The 27,756-nt window shown below is 42.3% G+C and overlaps 1 protein-coding gene across 2 annotated transcripts in view; it reads left to right on the forward strand.

Annotated features, from left to right (window-relative positions):
* Positions 1-1,487: 1,487 nt before the first annotated feature.
* Positions 1,488-27,756, forward strand: part of Mapk1 (mitogen-activated protein kinase 1) — a 62,728-nt gene continuing 36,459 nt past the window's right edge. Inside the window, exon 1 of one of the 2 annotated variants that reach the window (XM_021231503.2) lies at positions 1,488-1,819. In XM_021231503.2, the coding sequence (XP_021087162.1) occupies positions 1,707-1,819 (113 nt within the window). In that variant the 5' untranslated portion in view covers positions 1,488-1,706. The remainder of the gene's footprint in view (positions 1,820-27,756) is intronic. The other variant, XM_005077568.4, reaches the window with a different exon arrangement.

The following is a 27,756-nucleotide window of genomic DNA, read 5'->3' on the forward strand; positions in this document are numbered from 1 at the left end:
TAAATTCTAGTGCTTTGTTTCTTTTTCCCCTGCAGGATTTTGTTCCTTTAGTGTTGCAAAAAGAATCTAAGGCCTGTGATAGGCTAAACATTCTCTCTACTAAGGGATACCTCAGTTCCTCTCTCTCTTTTTTTTAACATTTACTTTTTTATCTTTAAGATTGCCTAGTCGATCTTTATTGATGTCTAAGATCTCATTTGTTGGACACAGAGGAGTCTGCGTCCAGGGACAACAGGGAAGTACCTGAGAGACAAAAATGTGTCACTCACTATCTTACCATTGCTTTCCTTGGCAATTTTCTTCTTCAGTTCATTCGCGTTTGTGACTGGTTCTGACCCCAACATCACGTTTTTTCTAAATCTTGTTCAGGTGTTCCAGCATTTCTAACTGTGCTGTATTTCAGTATGCCCATCTGGGTTTCTGCTCATCTGTACCAAGCTGGTGTCGTGTGACAAAACGCTTCCTGGGAAGACACAACACACACCTAGTCACTACAGATAGGGAGATCACGACAGACCAAAATATGAAAACTAGCAAAGTTGAAGAGTGTCCTCCAGCTATTTAAATTGGTCTAAACCTCTTCCAGGCAGGAGGACTGATTTCTGCTTCTTCCAGGCGGCTTGGCTGAGTCTTTACAGCTCTGTGGAGTTAATAAGAACAGGGATTCTAAGCGTTTACTGCTTACTCTGGTCAGTTTCAAGGACTCCCAAAGTTCCTTTGCGTTGTTTACTTTCCTGTTTTAAGGAATTTCTCTGCAGAATAGAATGTTTCAATCTCGCAGGAAACTGTTACACAACACCTGGGTTCAGTCCCTGAATTTCAGTCTTTCTCCAGAGTCCCCACCCACAACTCTCTAAACCTTTCCTCCGCTTTTTATTTCTTCACAGCTCTTAGTTAAGTGAGTTTTTTATTTTGTCTGTCTCTTCTCCCTAGAAGGGTAGCTGGCTCCAACACTGTTAAGTATTCAGCAAATCTTCTTGAGCAAACCTCTAATTAGGGGATTCAATGCCTTGTGTTTTGGTTTCCACCTATGTCTCACACTTTTTAGGTGTGAAAGTATCTTTCTGGGTCTGGGTCATGTTTTTTGGGTTTTGTCCCAGTTTGGTAGTCTAAGTTCATCGTTCATCAGAGTGTGGGCCACAGATTCCTAGAGGCCTGTCTCAGGGGTCCAGTGCCTGGTGTATGGTGAGCCCTCCGGTCTCACGCCAAGTCCCTGGTTCCACATAAGTTCGTTCTGGGCCAGGTACAGCGGTGAGACACACTGTGGGGGGTCGTTACGCCCAGGCTTCTACCCGGCTTTCAAGAGCCACCAAACAAACCAAACGCCCGGGTCTCCAAATGCACGTGACGGCCCTCCCCCGCAGCCGCAGTGCTCCTGCCTCAGTTCGCTGCTTCCGCCGGCCTGCGAGACTCCGCCCAGCGCCGCGAGGAGCCAATCAGCGCGCACGCCCTTGGCTCCGCCCCAGCGCCCCTCGACGCCAGCCCCTCCCTCCTCCCGCTCGCTGCCCGCCCGTCAGGCAGGAAGGCAGGCAGTGGTTCACTGGCGGTCAGTTCTCTCCTCTGTGTTGTCTTCGTTCCTCGTTCCCGGTCGCGGGAGGCGGCGGCTACGCGGGCGGCAGCGCGGTCCCTGCGGGAGGCGCTGCACAAGCGGAGCAGCGGCCGCGAAGCGTCGAGCCCAGCGCGGCGGCGGCGACTAGGCAGCCAACATGGCGGCGGCGGCGGCGGCGGGCCCGGAGATGGTCCGCGGGCAGGTGTTCGACGTGGGGCCGCGCTACACCAACCTCTCGTACATCGGAGAGGGCGCCTACGGCATGGTTTGGTGAGTGTCTGCTCTGGTTTGCAAGCTCGGCCTCACCCGGTCACCCCATGCCTCTGCCCCTCGCTGCTCTGGACGCAGCCGCGGCCCTTCCCGCGCCTTGGCCTCGCGTTCTGCAGCGACCTGGACCCCTGACTTCTCTTTAGTCCACAATCACGGAGCCCGTCGAGGCTTAGTTGTTGCTGAGGTGCTTCCTGAGCTGACCCTCGTTTGCCATTGGAGGGGCACCCCACACTGAGGCCAGGACCCGAGAACTTGATCTGAAGCTCGTACTTTGGAGTCTCTCCCTTGGGACGGGAACGGAAGTGCACCGTGTCCCCTAATTTATAGCATTATAGCTGCCTTCTTTTGACATTAGATCGTAAAACCAAGAATTCCATCACATGCTTGGCCGTGGTGGTGGAGGCGGCCGTGGTTTTGCAAGCCAGAATCCTCGGCTTGTGTGTACGTGAACAGCTTTCACAAAATATCTTCAGTGGAGCTAACGATGCGTTCCTACTTAGGCTTTCTAAAAAGCATTAATGACACCAGCGTTGATTGAGAGGATATTTAAATCCTGAAGTTTCAAAATGGATTTAAATACCGTAGCGGTTGCGTTGCAGGAAGGATAAGCCAGCATCACTCTTTGAGTTATTAAGATGTATTTGGAATTGGGCCTAATTTGACTTTAAATTAACTCCTTCGTTACCATCAAGAGCGCTTTCAGCCCTACTAGTTCTTGCATGGTCATCACTTGCAGGATTTCTCACCTGATTGTGGAATGCTGAGGTGTATTGTTTTTATTAGAACAAGCATTTTTGTTTTGTATATTGAAAACTTGGGGGAGTAGATTTTCCTATCCCTAAATTTGTGTCTTTTGTGCTAAATGAAGAAAACTAATTTATTGAAGGTCTCTGAGATACTCTGCTATCCGAATAGTTTAATTTTATTTGGATAGCCATCTTGAAGAAAAGATACCCTCTTTCAGATAAGGTATAGAAAGGAAGTCCTTTCCCAAGGGCACAGAAGTAGAACCAGGCTTTTTGATTATAGACAGATCCTGTTTCAAATGCTGCAGCTCTAAAGTCATTACATATGCCTTTCTTTGATGTTATTAATAATCTCAGAACTTTTAGCGTACTCTCCTGATGAGCAAGTCTATTTCAGAAATGCATTCAAAATTGAATGGTCATAATTTTAGAAATGCTAGGAAAGATGTGTTTTTCACCAAGTGTCTTAACTAGATTAATTAACGTTTTTCTTTTTAAAAAGACTCATGGTGTACAACTATGAAGATAAAAGTGAGCTAACTGATCTTGGGAGTCAAAACAAATTAAATTAGGTCCCAATTAAGACCTTATAAAGCAATGGAGAAAAGGTACTTCCCCCATGTCATCTGTCTTGCAGGTATTACTGCTCTTGCACCTGCTTGCCAGCAACTCTCTTATATTCAAGATTGTCTATCATAGTTTCATTTATTTTGAATAGGCACAGAAAATTGAGGATATGTCAGTTGGACTCCCCACCACCACCACCTCTGTTTGATAAGATTAGGATTATTTAGGTTCTGGTGCTATTGCTGCTGTGGAGTTACTTGACCTTTGAAGTTTCCAGCTGCTGTGCAAAGTTCTCTTTAAAATTCAAATTTTAGGGGCTGGGGAGATGACTCAGCAGTGAAGAGCTCTTGGCAGCTCTGCATTCTAGTCCCAGTACCCACCTGCAAGTTCACAACTGTCAGTAACTCCAGTTCCAGAGGATCAGATGTTCCTTAGACATGCATTTAAGAAAATACCCATATGCATGAAACAAGTTAAATTTAAAAACACATTTTAATTAAAAAAAAAATACAGGCCACAGCACCAAGGAGGCGGCCACAGCACCAAGGAGGCAGAGGCTTATTTTCTGTTCTGTGAGTTCTACAAAGGGAGTGCCAGGACAGGCTCCAAAGAGAAACCCTGTCTTGAAGGGGGAGGGGGGGAGAAAAGAATGCAGGTATAATTGGAATTTGAATTCTGGATCCATTCTTTTATCTCCAGGTTGGTAACAGCTTAGTATTTGTAGAGTATTTTTAATTATAGGCCATTAGCATTTGATCAATGCTGGGTTTATGGAGGGCGTCTGGCCTTAAATGCCTGCTTGAATAGTTGTGATCTTCTAAAAAAACTATGGCTTAACAGTTAAACACCTTCAGATCCCAGCATCTATGTTAGATGACCCTCTGACTTCCAAGGGCATCTGCACAAATGTGGTGTGCAGAAAACTCATTGTGTACATAAACATACTAAAAAATTTTTTTTTAAACCATGAAGAATTGTTTAAGGGATTTTCAACTATTCTTTAGCAGGGTTTTCCGTAAAGTAGATCGTTGGAAATTGTTCCTATTTTGTTTGGTTCCCCTTCCTTATTATGTAGAAGACAAAAAGATAAGATTGGGTGGTGGGCGCTCAACTTAGAGTTCCTACTAGAATTCAGTTCCTAACAGCCAGTAACTCCAACTTCAAGTAATCTGATGCTTCTGACCTCTTGTGGGTACCTGTTTGTGCGTGCACATATATGCATGCTTGTAAATAACACATAATTGAAAATGTTTTTTAAAAGAAAAGACTGGGTTTTGAGTTGGATGTTTAAGAATAGGTGTGATTTTGATGGATAGGGACAAGTAACAGTCTGAGCTGTTGAATCTAAGAAACTTGGGTGAAAGCTGTAGAGGACTCATAACAGCAAAAGTAAGTGATTTTATTTGTTCCATGGAAAAGAAAGCCGTGATGTTTTTGAGAGTCAGTCCTGATCAAATTTTAGTTTTTGTGGTGGTACAGAAATCAGGCCATTGTAGCCATCTCAAGGTGCAGTAATTCAGTGTCAGTAGAGGTGAAGAATCTTAAGTAGACAAAATCAGTCAGAGGAGCTCTTGCAGAAGTGATAAGAGATTTAACAAAGGGAAGGGTGGAAGCAAAGCAAAGGTAGTTAAAAGAATCCTCCGGGTGTTGGTAGTGCATGCCTTTAATCCCAGCACTCGGGAGGCAGAGGCAGGTGGATCTCTGTGAGTTCAAGGCCAGCCTGATCTACAGAGTGAGTTCCAGGACAGCCTCCAAAACAATACAGAGAAACCCTGTCTCAAAAAACCAAAAAAAAAAAAAAAAAAAAAGTAAGAATCTGAGAAAGACAGGCTTAGGTTTGAAGATTGCTGAGCTAACATGAGATGAGGCTTAGTATTGGGGCCCTAATCCAAGAGAGGGTACTTTAGATACAGCAAGTTTACTAGGGAGAAATGATGATTTCTGTGTCAGCTTGTTAAGTTTGTAGACTAATCATGGCTGTACAGAAAGTATCTTGAAGTTTGTAACAAGGAAGCAGGAGCTAGTGATGCAAATTTGCGTACAGAGGCTGGAGAGGCGGCTCAGCTTTAAGAGCATTTATTAGACTTACAGAGGGCTTGGGTGTGGCTCACAGCTGCCCTTAACTCCAGTTCCAGGGGATCTGATGACCTCTTCTGGCTACACAGGTACTAGGAATGCACATGATGCACAAGCATACAAGGAGGCAAAACACAGAAAAAATAAATAAAAAAAGGAAAGAAAATTTTGCCAAGTGATAGTGCTACATGCCTTTTTAATCCCAGCACTTGGCAGGCGGATCTCTGTGAGTTCGAGACCAGCCTGGTCTACAGAGTGAGTTCCAGGACAGCCTCTAAAGCCACAGAGACACCCTGTCTCAAAAAACAAACGAACAAAAAAACAAACAAAATTGTGAGCATGCATGTGTAACATCTTTTAGTCTAATATTCAGTATATTTTCAGAGGGTTTCATGGTCCCAGTATGAGTAAGCAGCACTGAGGTGGCACAGGAGGAGTAAAATCACTGCAAAGAGAAAGTTGAGAACTGGCGAACTGTATGGAAGAATGGCAGAGACAAAAGGGAGAAAGGGAAGCTGTGCACTTGATGTCTACTAAAATGACTAAGTTCAATTTCAGAAAATCAGTGTCTGTGTGTGTCCATGTGTCCCCATCTGTCCTCGGAGGCCAAAAGAGGGGGTAAAGAGGCTTTGTGAGCCTCTTGATGTGGTTACTGCAAACTGACCTGGGGTTCTCTGCAAGAACAGCAAGCACACTTAAACCCTGCCTTCCTGGTTCTAAGAGATATGCATGACCAGTATCTTTGCTATTGCCAGAGAATTGCTTATTTTATCTGTATTGGGTATGTAAACTGGAGACCTTATGGGATGAAGGAAACCCCTTTTTTAAAGAGTAAAGAGCCATGAGAGGAATGTGTGTGTGAGTTGGTTTGTTTCCTTTCATCCTCAGACCTTTTTAGCCAAGCCAGCTTGCTGTAAGCCCCTAGCCCTGGACCCTGATAGGACTTCGTAGCTGGAACTCAAAGGTTAAAGGGCGTGGGGAGGGTGAAGTTGAGAAAATAATGGCTTTGGTAACAAAAATGTTACTCATTGTTTCTTGCATCTCATTTTAGCCTTCCTTAAAACTGTCCATATAAAGTCATTTGGTCAGAAAGAGCTTATCAAACACAGGATTCACTTGGTTCCTGCATGATGGTAATTTTGTCAGAATAGGACATACTTGGGCAGTAACACAGACACAGCACAGGAGAGATGCATGAAGGGCTGCGTAATGGAAGACATTTCAAACAGTTGAGCTTAGTGTTGAGTAGTTTACCACTAAAAATGCTTTTTAGGCAGAGAGAAATAATACATGCAAAGGTAGCAGCATGAAAATAGCATATGTGGTCAGGAGAACCAGAGTGCCACTGCTACAGTAAATGACACCTTAGGGATGAAGGTGTGAATTTGACAGCTGGGAGTTTGAACTTGGTGTTACAGATGACTGGGTTTCATCAAAGGATGCCCTTTTCTGCAGTTCCCTATAGAGTTTGTATCTTCTGCTTGCTCTGTTATTTCTGTCTTGTGTGTTTTCAGAAGGGGTCCAGTAGCTCAAGCTGGCCACTGACTCACTGATTAGAAGACGGTTTTGGACTCTTGGTTTCTGGCACAAGTGCTAGGTTTATAGAGTGTGCCACCACACCAAGCCTGGGATTCAGAAACTCATATTTAGTTGTTAAACTAATAAACTTCAGGTCATATTTAGAGCCTAAAGATGTGAGGAGGCCGGTTCACATGAACATCAGAAATACAGTGTTTCTCAGCAGTCTAGATTATAAAATTTTTGATAAAGTCTCTAAGGTACTCCTGGTAGTTAGTTGTAACTGTCCCACTGTTTCATGAATTTATTTGGATTATTTTCAGTTCTTAGGTATTACAAAGGTTCTTACGGACCACATCCATGTTTCCCTAGCAACTGTATGTATTTATAATTAAAAAAAAACAGTTGAAGCTGGGCAGGGTAGCCCACGCCTTTAATCCTGCGTTGGGAAGCAGAAGCAAGCTAGTCTCTGAGTTCAAAGTCAGCCTTGTCTACACAGTGAGACTCTGTCTCAAAAAACAAAAAGAGTTGAGAAAAGAAAAATAATAAAAGGTTAAAGGCTGGGTAAAAGTTTCTTTTGCAAGCCTGATGACCTGAATTGGATCTTTGGAACCCATGTAAAAACCCATGGTGGCATATATTTGTTTTTTTTTGTTTTGTTTTGGTTTGGTTTGGTTTTGGTTTTTCGAGACAGGGTTTCTCTGTGGCTTTGGAGGCTGTCCTGGAACTCGCTTGGTAGTCCAGGCTGGTCTCGAACTCACAGAGATCTGCCTGCCTCTGCCTCCCGAGTGCTGGGATTAAAGGTGTGCGCCACCAATGCCCGGCCCGGTGGCATATATTTGTAATTAGAGCACTCTTGAACATGACATGGGAGATGGAGACAAAGAATTACCTCAAAAGCTCACGGGCCAGCCAGCCTGGAGTATGCAGCACAGTGGCAAGCAAAAGACCCTGCTTCAGAGAGGACCAGTCCTTTAGGTTCAATGACCTCCACATGTTGCTACCTCATAACTGTAATTTTGCTACTGTTATGACTCATAACGTAAATATTTGTTTTCCAGTGGGTCATTTGACTCCCAGGTGGAGAATCACTGCCTTATATTTTTTTATTTTAGTTTTCAAGACAGAGTTTCTCTGTGGCTTTGGAGGCTGTCCTGGAACTAGCTTTTGTAGACCAAGCTGGTCTCGAACTCAGAGATCCGTCTGCCTCTGCCTCACGAGTGCTGGGATTAAAGGTGTGCGCCACCACCACCCCCGCCCTACATCTTTTTAAAAACCAGTCACCAACATGTTCTTGACATTCTGCCTGTGATAACATTTTGCTGATATTTTGGTGTTTTTATTATTTTTTAATTGTTGCCTGTGCATGTGGATGCCTGCAAAGGCCAGAGGTGTTGGATCCTCTGGAGCTGGAGTTAAGAACAGTTGTTGCCTGCCTGGCATGGGTGCTGGGGACCCAGAACCAAACAGGTCCTCTGGAGAAGAAGTAGGTGTTCCTAACTGTGGAGTCATCTTCAGTCCCTTCGTTTGCTTGTTTGAGTCAGGGTCCCACTTTGTAAGTCAGGCTGGCTTCAAACTCCGATTCACTTGCCTCTGTCTCCTGGGTACTGGGATTAAATGCAAGTGCTACCATGCGCAGCTCCCATCCCTTTTGATAATATTTTCAAGTAATCTTTTGGGATGTTCCTAGTCAAACACCACTCATTGACAATAAAAATGATATTTTCAAAGAGTATTAGAAATTGTCTTTAAACAAAGAGACCTGGAAAGAAAATAAACTTGTGGTTGCCTATACTTCTGCTTTGTCTTTCATTACTAAGGTTGTTGGTTTTGTTTTGTTTGTTTTTTGAGTTTCTCTGTATGACCCTGGCTGTTCTGGAACTCATTCTGTAGACCAGGCTGGCCTCAAACTCAGATTTCGCCTGCCTCTGCCTCCTGAGTGCAGCTTAGGTTTCTTTTTAATCCAGTCTTAGCTGTGCTAACCTACCCAGACACTCTCCATAACAGAACTGAAATGGAAGAACATTGTTGGTACCGGGCATTCCTACTTGTTCTGTTCAAGGAAAGCCATTGTTTAAAGAGGCTGCCTGAATTTTGAAAGATCAGCAAGGACAGACAAATGACTGAAGACAGTAGGTCTTAATTTAGAGGGTGGAAAAGAATCCTGCAAAGGGGGTCTGTAAGAATTAGAGTTCTTGGCTGTCTCCTTACTAGCTGGGGTTATAGGGCAGGGAGTGGGGATGGAGGAAGGAGATTGAAAAGTGGCAGGGGCTGGGTACTGAGATTGGCAGTTGCTAGAAGTGACAAGAATGGTAAGAAATGAGAAAAAGAATGTCCTGGTGAGGGCTTGAGATACAGGGTGTCATTATGTAGCTCTAGGTGTCCTGGAATTCACTTCTGGATGTCCTGGAACTCACTTGTTGTATATAGATCAGGTTGTCCTTAAGAGACCAGACTGAACTCAAACACTGCCTGCCTCTGCCTCCCAAGTGCTGGGATTAAAGATGTGCCCCACTAGGGCCTGCCTTGATAAAAATCTCTTATGGTGGGCCAATATCAGGGTTTGCATTGATTGGGCAGTGCTAGGAATCTAGGAGAACAAGTCTGGAATGCTGATTACTTGGTTTCAGGAAACTGACCATTTAGCCAGACTGATAGAACTTTTCAAAATGAACTTTCTCTGTATAGTCCTGACTGTCCTGGAACTTGCTCTGGAGACCAGACTGGCCTTGATCACAGAGATCTGTCTGCCTTTGCCTTCCAAGTGCTGGGGTTAAAGGCCACATTTTTGAGCTTTTAGGAAATTCTAAATGATGGCATTTCCACCTTTTACTGTTTTTAATTGCAGCTATAGAAATGCACGATGGATTATTTTACAGTGCTGATTTAGGTTTACTAGTAAGTAATAGTGCATGTGCATATAGTTGCATTACACCCAGAGCCTTGTACCTGTTAGACATTGCCAGCTAGTTACTGCTTTTCTCATTTGTTTTTAGTGTCAAAATTAGACCATTTTTACAGAGATAGGACATGTTCCTTCTGTTCTCCTATTTTTGTAAATTTATAATTGATTGATTCCTTAAAAGTTTGATAGAATTGTTTGTAAAACAGATGGGACTTGCTGAGTGACACATGCCTTTATTCCTAGCACTTGGGAGACAGAGGCAGCCAGATCTCTGAGAGTCAGAGGCCAGCCTAGTCTTTGTTTTTCCTGGAAGTTTGATTTTGATGTGAAAATACTTAAATTAAAAGTTATTTCCAGGCCGGGCGGTGGTGGCCCACGCCTTTAATTCCAGCACTCGGGAGGCAGAGGCAGGCAGATCTCTGTGAGTTCGAGGCCGCGCTGGACCGACAGCCTCCGAAAAACAATACAGAAAAACCCTGTCTCATGAAAACCAAAAAAAAAAAAAAAAAAAGTTATTTCCGGGCCCTCTGGAGAGCAGCCAGTGACGTCATCTCCCCCCCCAACGCGTGCCCTCTGAGGCCAGAAGCAAACTTCAAGTTTCAAATTGGAGTTGATGGTTGTGAGGCACCATATGGGTGCTGGGAACCAAACCTGAGTCTTGTAAGCACTTCAAATGCTTTTATTTTAACCACTGAGCCCTCTCTCCAACCCCTTTGTGATTCTTTTTACTATATTGTTTTTCTAGAAATTTATTACTGTATATATTAAAGTTACTTTAATTTGAGCTTGCAATTTACTCAATGTATCTAAACATTGATTAAAGAATAAATTAAGCCGGCCGGTGGTGGCGCATGCCTTTAGTCCCAGCACTTGGGAGGCAGAGGCAGGTGGTTCTCTGTGAGTTTGAGACCAGCCTGGTCTACAAGAGCTAGACCAGGACAGCCTCCAAAGCCAAAGAGAAACGCTGTCTCAAAAAACCAAAAATTAATTAATTAATTAAATGCACGCATTATCATTGTGCAGATTATAAAATGGGTACTTTATGGGGCTGGAGAGACTGTTCATCCTGAGGTCTCCATGTGCACAGACACAATTAACCAGTCCCCTTCCGGAGTTGGTTACTATCTTCAATTTTTTTGTGATTTGCATTTTCTTTTCAGTCTTGCCTCTTATTTTTTACTTTTATTAAAGCATGGTATGCATATAGAGAAGTGGATTTGGGAGTGTAGCTTGAGGGACTGACAAGCCCTTAGTGGGTAATGTGCTTGCCTTACAAACCTGATGACCTTAGTGTGATCCCAGAACCATGTAAAGGCGGAAGGAGAGAACTGACTGCCCAGAGTTCTCCTGTGACCTCCTCACCTGTGTCATGGCAGTGAGTACTGAGAGAGACCATTAGAGCTCCAGTTAGAGGCAATTGTGAGTTAGGGGTGTTAGGAACCAAACTTGTCCTCTGCAAGAGAAGTCAGTTCTCTTAATCACTTATTCATCTCTCCAGCTCCTAGAGTGAGTGAGTGAGTGAGTGTGTGTGTGTGTGTGTGTGTGTGTGTGTGTGTGTGTGTGTTTGTGTGTTTTAAGATTGCAACTTCTGAGTGCTGGCTGATCTTCAGCAAACTCAGTTCAATTCCCAGAACTCATGTGGTGGCTCAACAGTCTGGAACTATGAACTATGGTTCGAGGGGATCTGACAATCTTTTCTGGCCTCTGCAGGTGCTCTGTATCACAAATATGATATGTAGATATACATCAGAAACACTTATACACATAAAATAAAAATTAGAGAAATCTCATAAAAAAGATTGCAGTGTGATTTATTTGCACAAGGTAAACATACCAATTATAACCTACTTCCAGATCAAGTTTAAACCCTAGCACCAAAGACATCCTTCTTAATTCCCATTCAGTCATTACTCTCTAAAAGGAACCTCTATACTGGCAGCTAACAGCAGATTCATTTGATTTTGTACTTCATATAAATAGAATCAGGTAACATGTTCTTTTTTGTGTCTTTTTCCCCCTGATTAACATTCTTTGAGAATTCATCTTCACCACAGTATTAATAGTATATGATAAAATTATTTTTTCAAGCTGTGAATGGGCCTTTGATCTGTTGCCAGCTTTTAGCTCTATTATTTACTTATTCATGTATTGAGACAAGGTCTTATGTAACCCAACTTAGTCTCAGACGTGGCTGTATAGCCAAGAATGAGTTTAATCTTTGGATCATCCTCCGTCTACCTTATACATGTTGGGATAAAAGACCTGTCACCATGTCCAGTTTATACAGTACTGAGGATTTAGGGTTTCATGCATGCTAGGCAAGTACCACACTAAGTTACATTCCCATTCCTTATTCTCTGTTTCAGTTTGTTTGGATTTTTGTTGTTTCAAACAGGGTCTCACTGTGTAGCTCTGACTTTTCCTGGAACTCACTGTGTAGACCAGACTGGCCTCAAACTTCCACCTGTCTCTCCCTCCCAAGTGCTGAGATTAAAGGTATGCGCTTCCATGCCCAGCTTGTTCTCAATTTGTAATTAACAGTGCTTCCCTGGTTATCTTAAATGTGGTGAATGTGTACACAGTTCTCTTATATGTGCCATAAGAACAGAATGGTTGTGTCATCAGCATTGCATAAGTTTCAAAGGTTTCCAAAGTGATTGGATTTTACTGTACTCACAGTAGTGGTGCAGTTCTGCTCAGCCTCACTGGGTTTTGCCACTTCTTTGCTATGAAGTTATTTGTTTGTGGTGTGTTTTCTGTTTTGTGTGTGTATAGTGCACACATGTTTAGATTGCAGAGGTCAACCTTGGGTGAGATGCCTTGGGAGCTGTACACCTTCATTTTTTTGAGACGGTACTATCACTGATAGCTGGAGCTCACTCATTGTCTAGACTAGCTGGCCAGTAAGCACTACAGATCCTCCTTGTTAAGAGAAGCTTTTCCTTTGAGAAAAGCCTTCCCGCCCACCTGGTTCTAGATTGGCATCAGTCCCAAATAAACACACAGGAGGCTATATTAATTATGAAGCTGTTGGCCTTTGCTTGTTTCTTACTGGCTAGCTCTGACTTAAGTAATTACCCCATAATTATTAATCTAAGTATGTCTCTTACCGGAGAGGTTTCCGGGCTTCCTACCCCAGTGGCGTTACATCTCGACTCTTTGTGTTTCTCCTTCCCAGAATCCTCCTGGACTCCTAGTCCCTCCTATCTAGATTCCCTATTGGCCAGACAGTGCTTTATTGGCATAAGACTTCCCCAACACTCCTGTTCTGCCTCCTCTGGGATTACAAACACATGCCCCCATGCTTTGCTTTTTTCATGACTTCTGAGGATCAAACCGGTCCTGATGCTGTGCAGTCGCTTCCTCCCCCTCCACCTCCACCACATTATTGTTTGCATATTGCAAATATTTCCTCCATTCTGACGTCCCTCTTCTTTCTTCTGCTTAAGGGGTATCATGTTTTAAATAATAAGTTTTCACATTTGTGATTGAAAATTTGGTTTTCTTTAAAAAGGCCTTTGTATTAGGCCAGCAAGATACTCAGCAGTTAAAGGCACTTACCACCAGGCCTAATGGTCTGAGTTCAATCCTGCAGACCCACATAGTGGAAGGAAAGAACCTATTCTTGTAAACAGACCCCATGTGTGTCCCTCCCCAAAATAAATTAAATGCTTTCCTGTTTTAAGGTTGCATTTTTTCCTTTGAAACAGGGTCATACTGTGTAGTCCTTCCTGGCTGACCTGAAATTTTCAGAGTGCTGAGATTAAATGTGTGTGTGTCAGCATGTCACCCAATAAATGTAACTTAAAGACTATTGTATATAGTACAATACAGTTCTACATGTTGCTTCAGTTACATAAAACACCACAATGACTTGTGATCCTGTGGTAGTTTGAATGTAATTGACCCACATAATTTCATAGGGAGTGGCTATATTAGGAGGTGTAGCCTTGTTAGTGTAGGTGTGGTGTTGTTGGAGGAAATGTGTCACTGTGGGGTGGGCTTTGAGGTCTCTTGCTCCAGCTTTGCTCAGTGTGACATTCAGACAACTTCCTGTTGGCCTGTAAGAGTCACAGCTACTTCTCCAGCACTATGTCTGTCTGCATGTGACATGCTCCCCACCATGATGGTAATGGACTGACCCTCTGAAACTAAGCTGCCACCTCAGTTAAATGTTTTCCTTTCTAAGGGTTGCTATGGTCACCACAGTAGAAACCTTAACTAAGGCAGATTCTGATAGGTATCTTTTAAAAAATACTTTCTTAGAAGCTTAAACTGTATGTTTACAGTATTGAAACATCAAAACACCTCAATCCTGTTATTATTAATATTTTTCCCATTTCCTGTTGTAGATAAATTTTCTAATTCTTCTATTAGAACCTAAATCCTATTGCTGAATCTTGATTTTTCAATGTCATTTTGAACTTCAACTTCTGTTCTGGATTTTAAAAAAATAAACTGTGGCCGGGCATTGGTGGTGCATGCCTTTAATCCCAGCACTTGGGAGGCAGAGGCAGGCGGATCTCTGTTAGTTCGAGGCCAGCCTGGTCTCCGTAATGAATTCCAGGACAGCCTCCAAAACCACGGGGAAACCCTGTCTTGTAAAACTAAAAAAAAGAAAGAAAAAAAAAACTGTGCACAAGTGACTATGCAATTGCCCATTTTTACTTCAGACTTCTCTTTCCCAAAATTAAACCACTCAACATGTTTCTCTAATAATCTTCATCTGTGTTATCATCTACATCTATGAAGTGTTTTTTCAGCTAGACTAGACTACTCTTCCATAGCACCCAGAAGGGACAACTCTCTGGATGTCTGTTTTCTCTGTAGATTGCAGACTGCAGATTGTGTCTGGCCACTGTGTGGTGGTCCCATAGCTACACAAAGTGTCTGACCTCCTTTGCAGGCCAAGCCTACTTGCTAAAAGAGATGGTGGTAAGTTAGTCATGTAAGCATGTTAATGGCTAAGCAAAAGAGCAAGTGGAAAACAAATTAGATTGAGCTTTTTTCCTTACTCTTAATGGAATCCTTTGATTTTCAAAACAGGGTTTCTTTGTGTAGCCCTGGATATTCAGGAGCTTGCTTTGTAGACCAGGCTGGCCTCAAATTCAGAGATCCTCCTGCCTCTGCCTGAGCTCTGGGATTAAAGGCGTGTGCTGCCACCACCACACCACCACCACCACTTGGCCCTTAATGGAACTTTTGTTGTTGTAGCTATAAATTTCAGTTCTCAGGTGTAATTGATTATTTTGTCTATTAAGCCTATCAGTCACAGCAATTTAAAAGTTCACCTGTAATGAATCCTCTGTAGATGTTTCTACTATCCTTCTCTCTTCGTATGGTTGATAAGTAAATGCTCGATACTGTATATGGAATTGATGGAGGCCCTGGATGGCATTCTTTTCTTCCAGAGATTGAACTGACTTAAAGCTTGGCTGCACTTTTCATGCAGCTTTGTCTACTTTTGATTTTTACCATCACTTCTAAGGATATAGCCATCTATACATCTGCAAAGTTATGTATTTATTAAAGTTTTTAGATCCGGATGTTCTTCAGTGACTATTTCTGTCACCTTAGCACTGTGAGACCACAAGAAATACTTTCTCTCTTAAAAAATTAGCTCTGTGTGTAGGAGGTCAATGGACACTCCTTGGGAGTCAGTTCTTTCTTTTCAAGTTGTTATGCCTGAGCAGCAAGTATTTTTACCATTGAGCCCTCTCACCAATCCAGAAACACTAGTAGTTTTAGGAAGAAGTGTCTGTATCTGAGTGTTTCCCCCTCTTCTCTAATAGATTTCTTGAAAACCCAAGTTTATCTGGCTTTTTTCATTGCTGTGGCCTTATTTTACTATTTCTAGAATGACCACAGATGCCCTGAAGAATACCAGTTTTCCAGGTGAACATTACATAGGTAAGGAAGAGAGAGAATTTGTTTCTGTCTCTGTGGAGAGTGCCAGACTTGGTATTTAGTTATGTACACAAAACAAGACTTGAATGTGTACTTTGAGATAATCAAAGATGTCATATGAAAGTATAGTGATCATGAAAATGTCTCTTACATAAAACCTTGTGCTTTTTATATCTCCTTCACTGCTATCACCTCAAACCTCTTCGTAGGTAGAGAAGATGATTATTTCTGTTACACAGCTGTAGAAGACTAAATGGAAACAGGAAGGTGCATGTGTGTAGGTTACACAGCATTTGTGGTGGTTGATTTCTTTGTTTTTGTTTGCTTTTTTGTAATGGCTTTTCCTCATTGTCATCACCTTGATTGGATTGAGAAGCACCTAGGGAATGAGTAAAACACATCCATCCCTAGGCGGTTTTTGTGAGGGTTTGTTTTTTTTTTTTTTTTTTGAGGGTTTTTTCAAGGAGAATTAGCTAAAAGGTAGATCTACACCCGAATTTGTACAGCACCATCCAAAGGGTTGGTGACTTGGATGAGTTAAGGGGGAAAAGGAATCTACAAGAGGGCTGTGCTGAACCCCTTGAGGATCACTTGTTTGTCCCCCCCCCCATACTGTTCTACCTCCTCTCAGTCACAGGGTCATGGAGCAGGACTTCTGCTCTGGAATGGAATTCAAACTGAATTTGTCATAGTGATTAAACAACTTAACATTTGAGCTATAATTAAGACTAAAGTGACCATTTGAGTAGTTTGTCAGTGAGAGACAAAACGTTTTTAAGGTTTTTTTTGTACCAAATGGAGAAATGTCTGTTTTGTTGGATCCATTGACAGTAGTAAAGGGTTATTGTGGGCAGCAGGACCAGGCCTCTGGCCTGTACTGAGCCTCCATAGTTTGATGCACATCTGCACACTGCAAGATGACTGGTGGGAAGAATAGACGAGCTCTTTTCCCCCACAGGTACAGAAAAGAAAGTTCTGTAGGGGCAGATGTATTACTGCTGTGGACACAGAACACAGTTCTCACCTCACAGGAAGTAACAGTTTATTCTTGGGGTTAAATATGAATGTCCTTGGCCCAGGAACACAGATTCAGGTTAGCCCAAATACTATGTTCCTATGTGGAAACATTTGTGGTTTTTATAGTTACAGAACAAAAGGAAATCATAACCCAGTGTACTTTAAATTTTATATGTGTACATGTGTGGGAACATGCATACAATGGTATGTATGTAGAAATCATAAGGCAGTTTGTGTGAGTTGATTCTTTTACCATGTGGGCTCTGGAACTCAAACTCAGGTCATTGGGTTAGGGAGCAAGTATGTTCACTAGCACAGTCCAGATCAAGGTGTTTTTCAAATAAATAGTGTGAACATCAGATAATAGGTGGGTTTTAGCAAAGTGGGAAAATGTCTGTCTTAGATTTCAGATGCTCCCTAGTGACATTCTTAGCTTTAGAGTTTGTGTGCACCCATGTATACACCTGTGGAGGCCAGAAGTCAACATTGGGTGTCCTCTTCTGTGGCTCTCCATCTTAGTTTTTGAGGCAGGGGTTCTTACTAAACCTGTAGCTCACCAATCCAGCTAGACTGACTGGCCAGTAAGCCTCAGGGATCCTGTATCTCTGTTGCTAGAAAAATGGGTGTTCACTGCTACCCCCATGCATTTTTACATGGATATGGGTCCTCAGGCTTGATTGAATGAGGAAGCTTGCAAGTCAGCTGGAAATGAACCACATATCTTTTAAGTTTGTTAACGAATTGTTCTTGTTTTATCTCAGATAGCTAATATATGCATACTATACATACACTACTCAAGGAAGTATAACTATTAGTGATAGTGTCTTGAGGTATCCTGATATTTCTGTTCACTTCTTGCAACCTTCTTCAAGCAGGAAATATATCTCCTGTGTTGTTTTATAACACTCCTTTTGAAATCTCAGTTTAGGCCTTTAGTACTGGGTGACTTAGAGACTGGTTTTAGTTCTTTTTCCTTTTTGGGTTTTTTGAGACAGGGTTTCTCTGTGGCTTTGGAGGCTGTCCTGGAACTAGCTCTTGTAGACCAGGCTGGTCTTGAACTCACAGAGATCCTCCTGCCTCTGCCTCCTGAGTGCTGGGATTAAAGGCGTGTGTCACCACTGCCGGACTGAGACTGTTTTTGAGACAGGATCTTTCTTACACAGTAAGCCAGACTGGTCTGGAACTCATGATGATCTCCTGAATGATGGGATTGCAAACATTTACTGCTGTAACCTTAGTCTCTTTTCTCCTGGTGAGACATGCTTGTACCTTTTAAGTATGGAAATGATTGCATCAGCTAAATGACTATGTTTTGACACTAGGATTAGGAAGAAAGCACTGAAGCAAATGACTGGTGTGCGGTCTAATTAATGTTTATGAACATAGCTAACTTCATGACGACTTTAAATGTTGTAAGAGACATTTAAAACTCACCATTTTAACTGGGCAGTGGTGGCACATGTCTTTAATCCCAGCACATGGCAGGCAGAGGCACACAAATCTTTTGAGTTTGAGGCTAGTCTGATTGATATACAGAGAGAGTTCTTGGACAGCCAGGATAACAAATCAAACAAACAAACCATCATCTTATTCCTATTTTTCTGAAACAGGGTTCATCTTTGTAACCAAAGCTGACCTTGAATTTGTAACGTCCTTCAGCCTTTCAAGTGTTAAGAACTATAGTTGACAGCACCATGTCTGGGAAGGCTTGGAGAGATGGCTCAGGGGTTAAATATCACTGACTGCTCTTCCAGAGGACTGAGTTCAATTCTTGAGAGCTTGCTTGGAGGTTCTAGCCGGGGAGCGCAGCTACTCGCATATCCTTGACCGAAGACCGGTCCTCCTCTATTCCAGGAAGGTTGTCCTCTTTGACCGAGTGCACAGCTTTAGGAGGGACACACATGGAGTGGTGTTGGAGGAAGGGGACACCTGCCTAAGCCAGCCAGATCAGCCAAATCAACCTTGGCAATCAATGGGGTGACAGATGTCGCATCCGGATCACTCTCACATCCCTGAGTTCAATTCTTAACACCCACATGGTGGTTCACAAACATCTGTAACTCCAGTTCTAGGGGATCTGGTGCCCTATTTGTGGCACATGGTGCACAGATATATATATATGGAAAACACCTACTTATACATATAAAACAATAAATCTCTTAAAAAACACCTATGGTACTTTGGCATCTTAATCATTTTATTAAGTATATTGGTCAGTAATCTGAGTATATTTACATTCTATAATCTCTAGAATTCTCTTCCTTTTGCAAAGCTGAAACTGTATATCCATTAAACAGTAGTCTCCACTCTTCCCTCTTTTTAGTCCCTGGCTATGAATTTGGCTTTTTGTGACTGACTTATTTCATTTATCTTTGTCTTAATGTCCTCAAGATTTATTTATCCATGCTGTAGCCTGTATCAGAATTCCCTTATGCGAATTAAGCCATTCACAGATAGTTTTGTTTTGTTTTGTTTTGTTTTTGTTTTTTCAAGACAGTGTTTCTCTGGGTAGCTTTGGAGCCTGTCTGGGAACTCACTCTGTAGACCAGGCTAGCATGAACTCAGAGAGATATACCTGCCTCCTGAGTACTGGAATTAAAGGCATGTGCACCACCACTGCCTGGCAAGATTTTTTTAAAATTATTTATGGTTCTTAATTTTCTGCAAGCCATAAAGTCATGTATGTATATTAACATGAAAGTAGACGCAAAGAAGAACGTCTGGAGAAGAGAAACAAGATCAGTAGGAAGGGGAAGGAAGAAGAGGGCAAAGAGTAGGGGTATGGGGCAAGGAATTTGCTTAACATTATATAGCATACACTTGTATGAAAACGACCTTATATTGCACATTGCCATGTACAGTAAATAGTTTCTTAATTTTTTTCATTTGACTTATGTGTATGAGTGTTTTACTTGCATATATGTGTATGTACTGTACAATTGTGTGCAGTGCCCATGGAAGTGAGAAGAGGTGTCAGATCCTGAGACTGGAGTTCTAGATAGTTGTGAGGCACCATGTGGGTGCTGGAAGTCCAGCCTGGGCCTTGCAGGAGAACAGTCAGTGCTCTTAAAAACTGAACCATCCTTCCAGCCTCTTGATCTAGCCTTGAGCCTTCCCAGACCCTGCCTTTTGTTATTTACCATTTCACAGACAGGTTCTCTCGGGGATGATCTACTATACTGTCACCCAAATTTGCCTCTTGCTGTAGCCACATGTCTCAACCACTACCACCCATTCTCAGTTAAACCACACACACTTACCAATATGTACAGTCTCTCTATTTGATCTTTTTAAGTGAGGTTTTTTTCTTGACTCCTTTTTCCTCTATCTAAGGCAAATACCTTTCTTTTTTCTTTTTCTGGAGCATTTCATGATAAAGGCGGTTTCCTTCATAAAAAGTTGCCTTCACATCTTTCCATGAGATACCTCTGGTCTTTTCAAAGTCTTTGACCCTTTATGGATAGTTTTGGTTGGTTGGAAGGGGTAGATGAAGATTGTTTTGACACAGGATATCATGTAGCTCAGTCTAGCCTGGGTTGCAATTCACTTTGTAGCTTGAACTATTAACACCGCCATGAATTCTGGATTATAGGACTGGGCCACCACTGTATAACAGACCTTTTCCTGGGGGATGAAAGAATCACATCTCACCCCAAAAGTTCAACTTGGTGAATCAGTGAATTCTACTGGAGCTACTTACAGAAATATGGGGAGGGGTTACTTATTACAGGAGCAGAGACAGCTCCATCACCAAAGTCCATCCCAATACAGGTGACAGTTGGCAAAACTAGGAACCTGAACACACCCCACAGCCTGCAGGCAGCTCTATCAGGTTGCAGAGTATCCTTTTCAGGTGCCTTCTTTGTAGCTTTGTTCCCCTAGCCTCACAGGGACTCTCATCTTTTACTGCTTACTCTACAAGGAGTAAGCAATAAAGGCATGGTGTCACTATTTGTAGCCTTGGCTGGCATTGCAGTTCACCATGAAGGCAGTCTGGCCTTGAACTCAATAGAGAACCACCTGTCTCTACATCCTAGAGTGATGAGATTAAAGGCCTGGACCACCATACCCAGTTTCATTCTTAGTGCTTGAATGCTATTGTGTTGCATACAGTGCTGATGGCTATGTAGTCTAGAAGTAAAGGCATTCTTGCTTCAACTAGTAGTCTCTCCTTTAGGTCCCTGTTTGTTTTCCCTTGTACTTCAGGCTGAAGTTCCCACTGCTCTACTGGGACTGATGTCAGTACAGCTCTGCTGGCATTTTAGTTGTTGAGTTTATTTACTAACATCTTGTGGGGTGGGAGGTGAATGTAAAGGTTTGGATGCTTTCAGGAGTTGTTTCTCTTCTTTTACCATGGGGGTCCCTGGGATTGAACTCAGGTTTTCAGGTTTGGACAAGCACTTTTGTCCACTGAGCCATCTTAACTAGCCCCTTGTTCTTTTTTGTTTTTTTGTTAGTTTGTTTGTGCTTTGGTTTTTGTTGTTTTTAACCCTGTGTACTGCTTACACTGTATGACTGTATACTCCTTTCACATATCTGTGAGTTACCTAGGACATGTACTAGCACCATCTCTCATTTATTTGACTTTCTATTGCTTCACCATTTTTTGCTTGTTCTGGTTTTCTGAGACAGGGTTTCTCTATGAATCCTTGGCTGTCCTAGAACTCCATTATAGACTAGATTGGCTTCCAGCTCAGAGATCACCTGCCTCTGCCTCCCAGTGCTAAGATTAAAGGCATGAGACACCGTACCCAACTGCTTGGATACTTTTAGATGATGCAGTTATAAACTTTTTCTTAGCACAACAGCTCTCCCCGCCTCTACTCTGAAATGGAATGTCCAGGTTAAATAAAAAAATAGTATTTGTAATGTGTGACCAGATTGCTCTACATGCAGAAAGGAGGCTTGCATTTATTAAGCTTTTTAGCAGCATCTTTGTGCTTCCTTACTCCCCCTTGATGTGTTTTCTTTTACTTTTAAATAGATGTTTGAGGGCAGAGCTGGGTTGGTAAGAGTGACAGCCTTGCATGTACAAAGCACTGGTTTCAGTCTTTCATAGTGTATACTACCTGTACCATGCTACTCACCTGTAATTCCTACACTCAGGATGTCAAAGCAGAAGGATTAGACATTCAAGGTCATCCTTGGCTATGTAGATGCTGAGAGCAGCCTAGGGTGTGTGTGTGCATGTGCGTGTGTGTATTTAAGAGTTCAGTAGTATCAGGTAGTTAGGATTGCCTTATTTGGGAGTTATTTATAAAGCTAAACATTTTACTAAGTTTTACATTTTTATTTAGTACTTGAACTATATTCAAATAATTAGACTGTTTATCCATTAGAAATTGAGTATTAATCTTTAGTTATTATGAGAATATAAAAAGTAGACGCAAGCTTCATTAGAATTTATAGCTGGGTATGGTGGTGCACTCCTTTGATCCCAGCACTCCGATCCTAACACTGCACAATATTAGCTTTCCCCCTTGCTTGTAATCCTTTCACCAATGTGGCTCATTATCTTCCATTTGTCTTGTTTGTCCCTGCTTTATTCTACAGACTATAATGCAACTCTGTCACTTACTTGCTCAGATTCTTAAACCAGCATTTGTTTACACCTGAGTTTCTTCAAAAGTCCCATCTTTTTCTTGAGTATAGCTGTATGTTTATTGCTGCTGGGCTTCTGTTGCTTATAGGTCTTAGTAGGAAGAACGAAGGAAATGTGTGCACACTAACTCACACATTGCAGCTGTATTTCTGTATGTGTTAACTGACTCCTTGGCTGGGTGTAAGTCACACCTTTCATCTCAGCAGTCAAAAGACAGAGGCAAGCAGATTTCTTTGAATTTGAGGCCAGCCAGAACTACAATAGTGAGCCCCTATCTCAAATAAAAATTCCAGCATCTGTTGTAGTTTATTTTGTTATGCCTTTAACTTTAAAGTATCCGGCTGAGGCCGGGTGGTGGTGGTGCACGCCTTTAATCCCAGCACTCTGGAGGCAGAGGCAGGCAGATCTCTGTCAGTTTGAGGCAGGGCTGGACCGATAGCCTCCAAAACAATATAGAGAAACCCTGTCTCGTAAAACCAAAAAAAAAAAAAAAAAGTATCCAGCTGAGGTACTGTCTGACAGAATTTTCCCTGGTTCTGTAGTACGTTTGTATTACAGTTAAGTTGATTTGTTACATATATATCATGTTTAGGGTAACAGCTACTGTTCTATTATTTTGTGAAATTGTCTTGAAGTACTCTGATAGGTGGGCTCATACAATATTTGTCTTTATGGACTGGCCTTTTGGCTTAGCATGATGTTTTCAAGTTTCATCCATACTGTAATATGCCACAGGTTTGACAGCCCCCTTTCCATTTCCCCATCTTTCCCTCCCCCTTTGTTGCTCTTTTCCTCTCTGCAGATACTACCCCATGTGTGCTTTCACAGCCACATCTCCTCACTCCCATTCCTTTTCCATGGGTCTTCTCTCATAGCAGTCTTCCTACTTTCACGTCCACTCATGGCATGTGTGTTCATATAAATGCCTGTATCATACTACCCTTTTCAGTGAATTAGTTTTTATTTTATGTGTGTGGGCTAGTGCCCACAGAGGCCAGAAGGGGGAGGGAGGGCATGAGGTACCCTGAAATTGTAGTTACTGGTGATTGTGGGCTACCATGTAGGTACTGGGAACTGAAAGCAGGTCCTAGTAAAAGCAGCCCTGAGCCATCTCTCCAGCCCACCCTTCTTACATGAGCAAAAATAGGATAAACCTTTTTTAAATTAACTTTGCTCTTTTCATTTAGTCATCATATCAGTTAATTAGAGCTCTTCCTCATTCTTTGGTGTTTTTGTTTGTAGCCCAGGCTGTCCTCAAACAGCTGAGTAATTAATCCTCCTGCCTCTGCCTCCCAAATGCTAGAATTAGAAACATGCACCACCACATATAATTCACATTAATGTATTCAGATTCTGTCCAGTGCATGAGCATTTAGGTAGTGTATAGTTTATTAGTTAGGGTTCTCTAGAGAAAGAGGACTAATAGAAAGGATCTTGATCTCCCCCCCCCCCAAATATGGAATTTATTAGAATGGCTTACAGGTTATGGTCTGACAACAGTGACTGTCTTCCCAGGGAAAAGTCCAAGAATCCAGTAGTAGTTCCCATTTATGGGGCTGGATGTCTCAGTTGGTTCCTCAATATACACCAGAATCCCAAAGTAGGAGGCTCTACAGCAGAGAAGGAATGGACTTGCCATTGAAAATGAGGGCAAGCAGGCAGAGAGCAAACTTCCTCCATGTTCTTATATATGCTGCCAGCAGAAAGTGTGGCCTAGATCAAAGGCAGGAATTCCTTACCACCTCAAATTATTTGATCAAGAAAAATGCTTCTCAGGTGTGCTTGACCACCTGGGTTTTAGTTGGTTCCAGATGTGGTTGACAGAAATAACTATCACAGATTGGTTTTCTTCTCTTTTAAAATATGACTGCTCCATAAACTTGGACGTCATCCTTATGTGGGTGCCATGCTCATCTTTTCTGTATTCCAGTTTTAGTGTGTAGGCAGGGTTACTTAGGAGTATTGCAACACATGTTAAGTCATATCTAGGGCAGAAGTAAAACTCAGATCTCTTGATTTGAATGCTGTTTTCTTACAAATTAGTTTTTTTTTTAGTACTGCATTGGAAATTAATAAATAGTAAAGAGTTTTGGGGTTTAGTGTTAAGAGCACTGGCTGTTCTGGAAGAGCACCCAGCGTCAGTTTCCAACACCCATATGGTAACTCAAAATTGCCTGCGCCTGTCTGTGACTGTCATTCTAGAGGATCCAGTTTCTATGCCTGGCCTCTGTGAATTCCTTCATGCTTGTTGTGCACATAAATGAGCTCATGAAGATACACACTGCACATAAAAGTAATAAATAAGAATTAAGTAAATCTTAGTTTTGCTTTTTTTTTTTGTTTTGTTTTGGTTTTTTGGCAGGAGTTGGAGTGTTTTTGAGATGAGTCTTACTGGCTTTCCTAGAGCTCACTGTATAGACCAGGCTGGCCTCAAACTCACAAAGATCCACCTGTCTCTGCTTCCCGAGTATAGGGATTAAATGTGTGCATCACCATGCCTGGTGCATAAATCTTAAAAAAAAAAAAGATTTTAAAAGCCAGAAGACATTGAAAAATGCATTTGTGTGTGCTTTGGCTTGGAGTACCTTTTTCTAGAGGCTACATATGACTTCAATTATACAGTACGTGTAAGGTGTTGGAGCATGCACACTGATCACTTGTAGATCCAAAGCACTACTACTGTTGGTTTCAGAGCAAAAATGGCTTTAAGCTAGCTTTTATTCTCTTATTTCCTCATTTAATGGTTTGAACTCCCTTTAAAAGAAAAAGAAAAAAGACACAAACTCAGTTGCAGTGGCTTAGTGCAGTATGAGAGAGCCAAGTTAACGTAAGAAATACTTTTAAAACAGTCATTATCATCTACCTGCTTATTTTTGGAACAATAATTTGGATCAGTCTAACTTGTTTAGCATCTGAAGACAAGTTAATTTTTATCTGTGAGATGAAGTACTGTAGTTTTGTGTTCAGATAATTAAAGTTCACCAAAATGGGAGGCTTAGAGAACAGCTTAATGGCTTTCTCTAAAAATAATCCATTCACAGTTGATAGGTAGCATTTTGGTTGCTTAACGTTGTGTACAGTATGTGGTACTTTTACATAACCACTTTATTTAGCCATTATTGAGCCTTTGCTGTGAGATATGACAGGGACTGCATGACAGGTAGCTAGAGAGGATAGAGAGAAAAGCTAAACATAATCAGGTATTCCATACCAAAACATAGGGGGATTGTGGAAGACTGGAAATTTGTTCTAAAGATACTGTCACTAATTGAACCCTGTTTGGAACATTTACTTTAGAGTTGCCTGAAGATTCAGCCATGAACCATGAAGGAGGCCAGCCCCTTAATTTTGTGTCACACCTCAGTGTGTGCAGGTGTGCACGTGTGTGTGCATACATGCATGTATGGGTGTGTGGTTCCTCAGAAACCCCTCTTCATTGTGTTCTTTTAAGAGATTTTTGGTTTTGTTTGGTTTGGTTTCATTTACAAGACAGGGTTTCTCTGTGTAATTCTGGCTGTCCTGAAGCTTGCTCTGTAGACCAGGTTGACCTTGAAATCAGAAATCCACCTGCTTCTGTCTCCCAAGTAGCAGGATTAAAGGTGTGTGCCACCACTGCCCAGCAAAAAAGATCTGCTTTAATTTGTCTCTGTGTCTGTATGAGTTAATACCCAGGTATGTGGCTACACATGAAAGTCAAAGGTGGATATTTGGTCCCTTGGCACTGGAGTTAAAGGTGGTTGTGGGTCACCTGGTGTGGGCACTCAGGTCCTCTGAAAACAGCAAGCATTCTCAACTGGAAAACCATCTCTCCAGTCCCCTACTCTTTCTTTCTTTCTTTCTTTCTTTCTTTCTTTCTTTCTTTCTTTCTTTCTTTCTTTCTTATTTTTGGAAACAGGATTTCTTTCTGAAACCTGGGGCTTGGCTGTTGGATTAGAATGGCTGGTCTGCCATTCCCAGGAACCCGCTTGTTTCCACCTTCCCAAGACTGAGGTTATGAGCACACACCACCGTGCCTAGATTCTCCTATGTGTGCTGGGGATCTGAGCTCAGGTTCCCATGCTTGTGTGGCATGCACTTTACCAAGTATCTTAGGGTTTCTATTGCTGTGAAAAGACCACCATCTCAGCAGCTCTTTTACAGGAAAACATTTCATTGAGGTGATAGCTTATAGTTTCAGAGGTTTAGTCTGTTATCATGGCAGGGAGCATGGCGATGTACAGGTAGACATGGTGCTGGCTACATCTTGATCAGAAGGCAGCAGGAAGTGGACTGTGACACTGGGCGGTATCTTGAACATAGGAATCTTTAAAGCCCACCCCCACAGTGACACACTTTCTCCACCAAGGTCACACCTACTCCTTATAGTTTATGAGGGCCAATTACTTTCAAAGTACTACAGCACTTGAGCGCCTTTTCTCCAGTCTCCTCAGTCTTTTAAATATCCCCTAGGAAGTATCATTTTTCTGCAGTAAATTGCAGCTTTTGGGAGAGGGCAGAAAGAGGGAAGTGTAGCTTAGGGTTTGGCTTGTACTTAAGAGTGTATGAGGTCCTGAATTCAAGTCTCAGCTCCAACAAAAAGGGGGGGGGGAAGTAAAATGATTTTTATTTTTGAAGGCAGGGTCTATGAAGCTCTGGCTATCCTGTAACTCACTGTGTAAACAAGGCTGGCCTCAAGCTCACAGATCTATCTGCCTACCTCTGCCTCCCAAGTGTATGATTAAAGATGTGTGCCACCAAGCCCAGCTGAAATGCTTCTTTATATAGTTAAATCTTGATACCTGTATATACTTGTGTAACCACCACCACAGTGAAGTCACAGAGCATTTGTATCATTACAGAAGGCTCTCTTGCTCTTCATTGTATGCCTCCAGCAACCATAGACTAGCTTTTTGTCAGAGGTTACCCATAGCTTTCCTAGAGCTCATATAAATTACTCATTTCATATGGAAAAGAAAATGAGTACCATTTTACTGTCTTGCTTTCTTCTGTTTCATTCTTGTTACTGACAGTCTTCCCTCTCCACTTTTCTTCCCTGACTTATTCATTCATTTGCTTGTTTTTGAGATAATGGTCTCAGACAGTGGTAACACACACTTTTTGCCATTTTTTAATTTCATTTTACATTTCAGCCACAGTTCTCCCTACCCTGCCTCCTCCCACCACTACCCCCAGCCCAACCCCAGTCCACTCCTCATGGGTAAGGGCCCCCCTGAGGAGTCAACATAGTCTGGCACAATAGATTGGGACAGGGCCCAGCCCTTCCCCCATGCATTTAGGCTCAGCATTGCATCCTACCTTAGGAAGTAGGTTTTAACAAGCTAACTCATGTACCAGGTTTGTATATTGGTCCTACTGCCAGGAGTCCCTCAGCTAGTCCAAGCTTCACAACTGTCTCTCACATATGGAGGGCCTAGTTCAGTCCCTTGAAGTCTCCAGAGTTCATGAATTTACCCAAACTTGGTTCAGCTGTCTATGTAGATTTCTCCATCGTGATCTTGACCTCCCTCCCTTAATTCTCTCCTCCTCCTCACCAACTGATTCCTGGAGCTTGGCCTGGTTCTTGATTGTGGATCTCTGCATCTGGTTCAATCGATTACTG

Source organism: Mesocricetus auratus, unplaced genomic scaffold, assembly GCF_017639785.1.
Source record: "Mesocricetus auratus isolate SY011 unplaced genomic scaffold, BCM_Maur_2.0 Super-Scaffold_100008, whole genome shotgun sequence".
NCBI classification, from domain to species: domain Eukaryota; kingdom Metazoa; phylum Chordata; class Mammalia; order Rodentia; family Cricetidae; genus Mesocricetus; species Mesocricetus auratus.